This window comes from Pteropus vampyrus, unplaced genomic scaffold (genome assembly GCF_000151845.1).
Source record: "Pteropus vampyrus isolate Shadow unplaced genomic scaffold, Pvam_2.0 Scaffold24, whole genome shotgun sequence".
Taxonomy (NCBI): domain Eukaryota; kingdom Metazoa; phylum Chordata; class Mammalia; order Chiroptera; family Pteropodidae; genus Pteropus; species Pteropus vampyrus.
The window spans coordinates 11,080,386-11,089,040 of NW_011888805.1; the positions used below are offsets into that span (position 1 = coordinate 11,080,386).

Sequence of the window (8,655 nt, forward strand, 5' to 3'; positions counted from 1 at the left end):
GTGACTAGGAAAAAGCTGTCTTTGAGAAAGTGGCATGAATCAAATTAAAATTTTAACATCTTAATACCTATACCATTGGTTCCAAGAATGTCCTAGATAACTGTAAAGTTATTATAGTGGTCCATATGAACTGCAAAGAGCCCTTGTCCAGATGTAAATGAGACTTTACCCTAATTCTTAGGTAGAGACACTTTTAATTCTTTTAGCATATATGTATATATATGTGACTCTTGTTTTAAACTATAAAATATTAAAGCTTTATTTATTCAAGTTCTACATTTATATAATTTGTAACCATATGATAGGACCTTGGCTGGATTCTAGTTGTTTCCTCATGCTAAGCAGCATACTAGTGTAAACTAGATTGCCTGATAAGTATTAGAACAACTTTATGGAAAGTGTGATTTAGAAGCTGGGGAATATCTCCTTAAAATAATTTTCCTTTATGATAAGTTTCAGGCAGACAGCAGTAGAGTTTATGAAGGGAATCTCGAGTGCTTAATATTTAATGACTGAACATCTGTTACTCATTCGAAACTGTTCTTTACCCCTCTGTATCATATCATCATCCCTCAGTTTACAACCTCCATTGACATTACATCCTTCCAGAGTGGGGTTGGGAGAAGATAGGCTATATTTTTGCAATCTGTTACTCTGTTTTCATTGATTCTGAACACACTGCAGTCTGGATTTTGCCTTAGCCACTAAACCTTCTCCAAACAAATCACTAATGACTTATCTTTGTGAAATTACTAAACATTTTTTAGTTCTTTTATGTCACCTATGTGCAAATGATACATTACTCTCTCGAAACTCTGTCTTCGTTTTCTAGAAACCATCCTTTTCTGATTTTCCTTTTACTGATCCCTCAGTTTCCTTCATGGTCTTCCATTTACCTCTTTAATATCAGTACTATTCATGATTTCATCTTTAATCTACTTCCCTAGACCCACTTTTCTTATCTGTGCTTCAGATTTCAGACATTTCAACTTGGATGACTCATGGATATCTGAGACTCCCCCAAACTGAACATGCTACCTGAGTCATTACCCTTTCTCTGTCTGATATTTCAGTTAGTACCACCACCATCTGCCCAGTCTTCCAAATTTACAACCTTAGAGCTGCACTGTCGTTTTGATAGCCACAAGTCATATGTGGCTATTTGACTTCAAATTAATTAATTAAAATTAAATATAATTAAAAATTCAGTTCCACAGTTGCACTAGCCACACTTCAAGTGCTTGGGAGCCATATATGACTAGTGGAGACTGTTGGATAGCACAAATGTAGAACATCCCCATCATCACAGAAAGTTCTATTAACACTACCTCAGAGTCCTTCTTGATCTTCCCTTGTTTTACCTTCCAAATCAGTTATAGTTACTGAAAATGTTTCCTGTGCTCGATCCCTGTCTTTTAGTTGTCACCTTCATGTTCTGCCCAAATTGCTGCAAAAGCTCTCAACCGTCTCCTAATTTGTAGACAAAAGTTAACAAAGACATTTTCTACATCGTCTATTGAAAAAGGACGCATTTCAATTTAATGAGATTTTAATTTTTTTTGTAAGGATCTCCATTTACTTAGCTTAAACATAATTGAATAGTTTTTTTTTTATTGAATAGACCTTTTTAAGAAGGTAGACTAAAATATTTTTAAATGTAGTGAATGGATTGAATGAGTTTAATTATGTTGATTACTCTTTGAATATAATTTCGACTTTTAATGAATTAAAACCATAGTTTTGCTATTAAAAATTACTGATACTAAACAAATAGAAAATTTGTTTCTGTGTTTAATTAATATGCATTTTAATCTTTATCATTATTATTTCAAACTAAGGTATATTGATCACCTTCTTCGTGCCAGATAACATCTGCACAGTAACGTAAATGCTTTACCAACCATCTGAAGTTGTGCGAGCAAAAAGACAGCTGTCAGGAAGTCATTTGGTTACCTTTTGTCAAATGATTTGTACCTGTGCTTACCCAGCTGTCAGTGTTCTTTGCTCTATAAATCTAAGGAATTTCATCATGCCGTATTAATGTTTTCTAGATGAGGTTTTGACTGTATACTATTGCTTTATTGGATATACTTATTTTCAATGAAGATAAAATTTTATTTGAATTCTTATTTTAAGCTTCTAGGAGCCAATGGAAATGTAAACATCAATTCAAAACTTCGCTTGCAGCTGTATTACCCACCTGCTAAGTCTCGATCCCAGTTAAATGTCATTGAGGTTTTTGAATGGTGGTCAAAATGTCCAAGAAATCGTTATCCATCAACGTTGTATGTAACTGTAAGAGGATTGAAAGTTCCAGAATGCGTAAGTTAATAGCATATATAAATTTATGTCTTCTGTTGTTGAGATTAAATGGTGACATGTTTTTCATTCCTAAAAAGATAAGGACTCTAGAATTACTTTACTAGATTTCTGTAATAGAAAGTTACCTTCAGAAATTATGTAATTAAGCCTGTAATGGCTGATACTTAAAAAATACTTACATGACTCTTAAGTACTAAATATAGATTTCAGTGTTAGGAAAAAAATTATTAATTAGTACTGTTTTTATTTTTTAAAATTAAAGATAAAAGAATGATGTAAAGTGGGAGTTGACAAATATTTTCCATAAAGGATCAGATAGTTAATATTTTAGGCTTTTCAAGTCATATAGTTTATGTTACAACAACTCAATTTTGCCTTTATTGCCAGTATTATTCAAATAATCAGTAAATAATATTTCTATTGCTGTTTTCCATAGATTAAAACTGTGAATGATCTTAGCAAAGAATATGTCCTAAAATGAGGTGAAACTTTTGCTTTTGTCTTGTTTGCTATATTTCAGGTCAGTTTTGCATGATCTGTAATCAATATTATAAACTGTGACCAGAGCTGATTTGCATTGATTTGAATGGAGTTAAATCTGTTTTTGAGAAATGGAAGATTTAGAAACTTTAGATCTTTATGATATCAGTTTTATGATATTAAAATAAGAGATACCATAGTATATCAGAGCCATGACATAACATCTGGTAGATACTGGTGAAGAAGCAGAAACAAAGGAACAGAGTTATTAAAACCATTTAATGTTACCATTAAAGTTCTCTCTTTTTCCTCTTGACTTATAAGGCTTTTTGGTTACAAGACTATAATTTCAAGCAACTTTCATTTTATTTAGAATAATGTACGAATATAAGTAGAATACTTTCTGAATTACATTTTGAAAATATTTGCATATTGTTTGTTTCAATATTAAAACCTTATATGCTAGAAAAGAGAAGAAAATTAACGTGATATATAATTTTTTTCATTTTCTACACATACTTAGATAAAGCCATCTTACCGTTCTATGATGACTCTTCAGGAGGAAAAGGGTAAACCATTGTATTGTGAACAACACCATGAGTCAAGTTCTGTAGAGACAGAACCTGGATTAGAAGATTCAAAGGAGGTAGTAAAATGGAAACGACTGCCTGGGCAGGTGAATTATTTGATAATATTGGATTCATTTAGTTATTTACTTATTTACTTTAAACACTCCAACAGCTCCTAGGATAGATTGCTATTTAACGCTTCTTTCTAATCACGATCTTGTCTTCCCATTATTTGACAAATAATAATAGAGTGTTAATCATTTTCATAAAAGCAGCATCTTAGATTGTTTAGGGACCTGGGCAGTTTTATTATTTCACTAGAGCTGCCATAAAAAAAAATACTGCTGCTGACTCAGTGATGTGAACAACAGAAATTTATTTACTCATAGTTCGGGAGCCTGGAAGTCCCAAGATCAAGCGTTGGCAGTTGGTTGACACTGAAGCCTTTCTTGGCTAGAAGATGGCAGCCATCTGGCCGCATCTTCATGGTCTTTTCCCTTTGCTTGTATATCCCTGGTGTCTCTTTCTCTTCTAATCAGGACATGGCTCTGATTAGATTAGGGCTCCACCCAATCTCATTTTACCTTAATTAACTCTTTTATCTCCAAATACTGTTACAGTCTCAGTTACTGGGGTTAGAGCTTTAACAAAAAATTTTCGGGGACACAATTCGGCCCGTGACAAAAGTAAAAAAACAAATTTTTGATATCTGTAAGAGGTAAGTCTCTTAATGGATTTTATTCTTTAAAAATGGATTTTAAAAAATGGATTAATGAACTTTTTTTTCAGTCCTTGGCTTCTTCCTGAGTCACATTTTAAGGGAGATAGTATGTGTATATCCTTCTACCACAAGTTGAGCAGAATTTAAGTTTTTACTAAAGTTTTCTTACTTGATTAGCGTATTTTTGTAATAGCAAGAAGCATTGCTGATACAGTTGTACAAATCTCTTGTTTCCACAAAGAGGGGAGTGTTTTATTTTATATGTATGAGCCATTACCAGATGCAGTTTATCCAAAATCTTAATTTAACAAAACATTCAGTATATACATAAGAATGATTATTTTCTTAGACTTTTTTACTTTCTGTGTTTTGGATCACATTTGACTTTCTTTTTGAGGTCAATTTTACAGATCCATCTTAATGTCATTTTTGAATAACTTAGACTGTGCCCTTGGGGACCTTTATATCAGTTGGGGAAATAGAAAACAGTTACAGTGTTATTTGCTGTCAGGTACGCTACAGAGAAGTCTTAAGGAAAGACAAGTATAAAAATAATTGTATAGATCAGCAGTTCTCAAAATGTGATATGGGAACTTCTGGGAGTCCTAAAACCCTTTCAGAGTATCTGCAAAGTCAGTCTATTTTCGTAATAGAATCATAATGACTCTCATGGTTTCATAATGATTCAGTTTCTTTTTCACTTTTATTCTCTCACAATTGTACACTGGAGTTTTTCCGTGGTTAAATTATATGTGATATCACAAGAGAGTGAGTGCAAAAGCAGTTATGAAAATCTAGCTATCTTTTATTATGCTATATAATAAAGAGGTTTTCAAAAGTGTAGAACAGTTTCATTTTATGTAGTTACTTTTTGTAAAAAGACATTTATGTTAACATTTAGTGGGTTTGTTACTGTTATTTTTTTAAATGAACTAGCAAATGTTTTCTAAATTTCTCAATTTTAATTTCTAATAAAATAAATATCTGTGGATGTAGTCATATAAACAGAAGTTTTTTGGGGTCCTAAAAATTTGTTTAACATTGCAAAACATCCTGATACTTAAAACAGTTTGAAAATGGCAGATATGAAGGTGGTGAACTGGAGCGGTGGAAAAAGGCTTCATTCACCAGGTTGGAACTTGAGATAGACTTTAAAGTGTGGCCAAGTTAAGGGTGGGTGAAAAAGGCCAAGGAAGGGTATTTCATATGGGGGCAGAGTTGTAAATAAATGGGAAAGGACCTGCTATATTCATCAGACACTCAAAAACTTGCCTGGCTGGAAACCAGTTTACATGAGAGATAAAGTTGTTTGGTAGATTAGGCCCACACTGTAGTGTCTTGAATGGTCCTAATACTTGATTTTGTGGGATGTGAGGTAATAGAAGGTTTTGGGTTAGGAGAGAAGTGATAATTGTATTTTTGCATAGATTAGTGCTGGCGATGGCACGTAAAAGATGTTAAGATACATCAGAATGAGAGAAATCTACCAGATGGCAGTTGTACTCATTGATGTGTGAGGTGAAAAAGGTCTAACCTTGGCATAAAGGTGGCAAAAATGAAAAATAAGAGATAACTATAAGAGAAAGAACAAACCAGCATAATTTAGTGCCTAAAAAGGTAGTAAAGAAGGGGAAAGAGTCAAAGATGTTGAGAGCCTACTGTTATAATTAAATTTTTATTGCCTATTGTGAGTTAAACCCAGTGTTAAACCCTGACAATACAAAGCAAACAATAGTGGCTTCAGTGACTTTAACTTAGGAGATTAGGCAGAGTTTTCTTCCACTAGACCTTCTGCTCTAGGAACAGCAGCAAGTGGTTATAAAACCTCTTGACTTTTCTTTCCATTTTTGTTCTCTTTTTATCCCCCCCTTCCTTTTCTAAATCATCTGGATGGAGGAAAATGATGGGTAGTATGGTGTCAGGTACATTATTGGCTCATAAAAATGTCTTGAATTTTTCTCCTGCTAGTAGCTACTCATAATGCTGCCTCCTGATAATGCTGCTTAATCTTGATGCTATTTGTGGAAAACCTGTACCTATCTAGAAAGCAGGCCACTGAACTAATTGTTTTTGACTAGGCCCGGTAAGCTGGGCTTAACCCTTTGAATAATCCTTATTAGCTATATATAGTAATAATGGTTACTTATCATAGGGTTGCTGTGATGAATACATTAAAAGACATTTGTAATAAAGTACCACATTCTTGGTATAGAGTTAAGAGCCTAATATATGTTTAATTAACCTTTTGGAATAATAAGAAGCAGAAGACCTTAGGCTCACTAAGAGGAAGAATTAGGACAAATAAAAGTAGGCAGTATTTTCTACAGTAGATATTACTATGTGGAAAATTTTGATTTTATCTGGTAATAGGGAAAACAAACAAATTATGAAGAAATTTTAAGAAAATTAGTGAATGAAAAACCAGTAAGAGGTGATTACTTTGGAAACACATTTCAAAAGATAGCCACAAATGGTTATTTTAAGAGTAGAAAAAAAGAGAATGACTATTCATACATCCTGGGCTTAAGCTAGGCCCTATAAGAGCATTTATGGTCTCAGAACAAGTTTATAGCTCAGCTGTCTTGGAATAAAAGTGTGACATATTGTTTTTTTGTGGTTTATATAAAAGCTATATGGTAGTAACAGCTTTAGGGTATCAGACACTAAAATTTTCTGTTCATATTTTAGGTGATTTAAGGACTAGTTAGACATGGAGTGTAAATTCACTTAATTTTATGGGAGAACTGATTCCCTCTTTAGAAAGTAAAACAATTTACTGAGGTTTGCATCATTGTGCTTACTCTTTTTCTCTTTCTCTGAGCCACAGTGTAAGGACATGGGGGATTAAAACACCACCACTACTGTAATTGAAATTAATGCCAGCCTTTATGTTTTAATGTTTCTTAATTTATATTTTTTGAAATGTACGTCTTCTAGGCTTGCCGTATCCCAAACAAGCAGCTCTTCTCACTAAATGCGGGAGAACGAGGATGTTTTTGTCTCGCTTTCTCTCACAATGGAAGAATATTAGCAGCAGCCTGTGCCAGCCGGGATGGATATCCAATTATTTGTGAGTAATAATCCTATCTGTTTAATTTGATTGAAATATTAATAGACAACAATCTTTGGTTTTTAAAATTCATTGAAATCTTAATTGGAGTAATTGCCCAGCACTACTAAATTAAATCGATTTCTTCAAGTAAAGTAACAGTTTTTTATAATAATTTTACACTTTTTTCTCAGCAATATGTGTTCAAAAGTAGAATGAGAATGATTAAATGAAGGCGATGGTAAATTTTAAAACATGCAAGATATTTTTTTCAATTATAGTTGACATTCTGTTTTATTTTATATTAGTTCCAGGTGTACCACATAGTGGTTAGACATGTATATAATTTACAAACTGATCCCCCTGATTAGTACCCACCTGGCACTATACATAGTTATTACAATATTATTGACTATATTTCCTAGGCTGTACTTTACATCTCCATTAATATTCTACCTACCAGTTTGTACTTCTTAATCCCTTCACCTTTTCACTGAGTCCTCCAACCCCCCTCCTATTTGGCAGCCATCAGTTTGTTCTCTGTATCTATGAGTCTTTTTCTGTTCTTTTTGTTCATTTATTTTGTCCTTTAGATTTCACATATAAGTGAGATCATATATGTTTGTCTTTCACCGTCCGACTTATTTCACTTTGCATAATACCCTGTAGGTCCATCCCTATTGTCTCAAATGGTAAGATTTCATTCTTTTTTTATGGCCAAGTAATATTCCATTGTAGATACGTATCACATCTTTCTCCAGTCTGTTAATGGGCACTTAGGTTGCTTCTGTATCTTGCTACTGTAAATAATGCCTCAATGAACATAGCGGCACATATATCTTTTCAAATTAATGTTTTGGATTTCTTCGGATAAATACCCAGAAATGGAATTGCTGGGTCATAAGGTAGTTCTATTTTTAATTTTTTGAGGCACTTCCAGACTGTTTTCTGTAGCGGCTGCACCAATTCGCAATCCCACCAATAGTGCATGAAGGTTTCTTTTCTCCACATCTTCACCAATACTTGTTTTTTTGGTTTATTGATGATAGCCATTCCAACAGGTATGAGGTGATATCTCATTGTGGTTTTAATTTGCATTTTTCTGATGACTACTGATGTTGAGCATCTTTTCATATGTCTATTGACCATCTCTATGTCATCTTTGGAGAAATGTCTGTTCAGGTCCTCTGCCCATTTTTTAACTGGATTATTTGTTTTGTTGTTGTTGAGTTGTATGAGTTGTTTATAAATTTTGGATATTAACTCCCTATTGTGTCATTGGCAAATATCTTCCTCCATTCAGTAGGTTGTCTTTTTGTTTTGTTGATGGTTCCTTTTGCTATGCAAAAACTTTTTAGTTTGATGTAGTCCCATTTGTTTATTTTTTTTGTTTGTTTCTCTTGCCTGAGGAGATATAACAGAAAAAATATTACTAAGAGCAGTGCCAGAGAGTTTATTGGCGGTGTTTTTTTCTAGGAGTTTTATGGTTTCAGGTCTTACATTTAAGTCTATAA

At 33.2% G+C, this 8,655-nt stretch overlaps 1 protein-coding gene across 5 annotated transcripts in view; it reads left to right on the forward strand.

Annotated features, from left to right (window-relative positions):
• Positions 1 to 8,655, forward strand: part of AHI1 (Abelson helper integration site 1) — a 169,235-nt gene that overhangs the window by 28,617 nt on the left and 131,963 nt on the right. For all 5 annotated transcript variants that reach the window (XM_023528394.1, XM_023528392.1, XM_011356176.2 and 2 more), the window contains 3 exons: positions 2,137 to 2,322; positions 3,326 to 3,478; positions 7,030 to 7,162. In XM_023528394.1, coding sequence (XP_023384162.1) covers positions 2,137 to 2,322; positions 3,326 to 3,478; positions 7,030 to 7,162 — 472 coding nt within the window. The remainder of the gene's footprint in view (positions 1 to 2,136; positions 2,323 to 3,325; positions 3,479 to 7,029; positions 7,163 to 8,655) is intronic.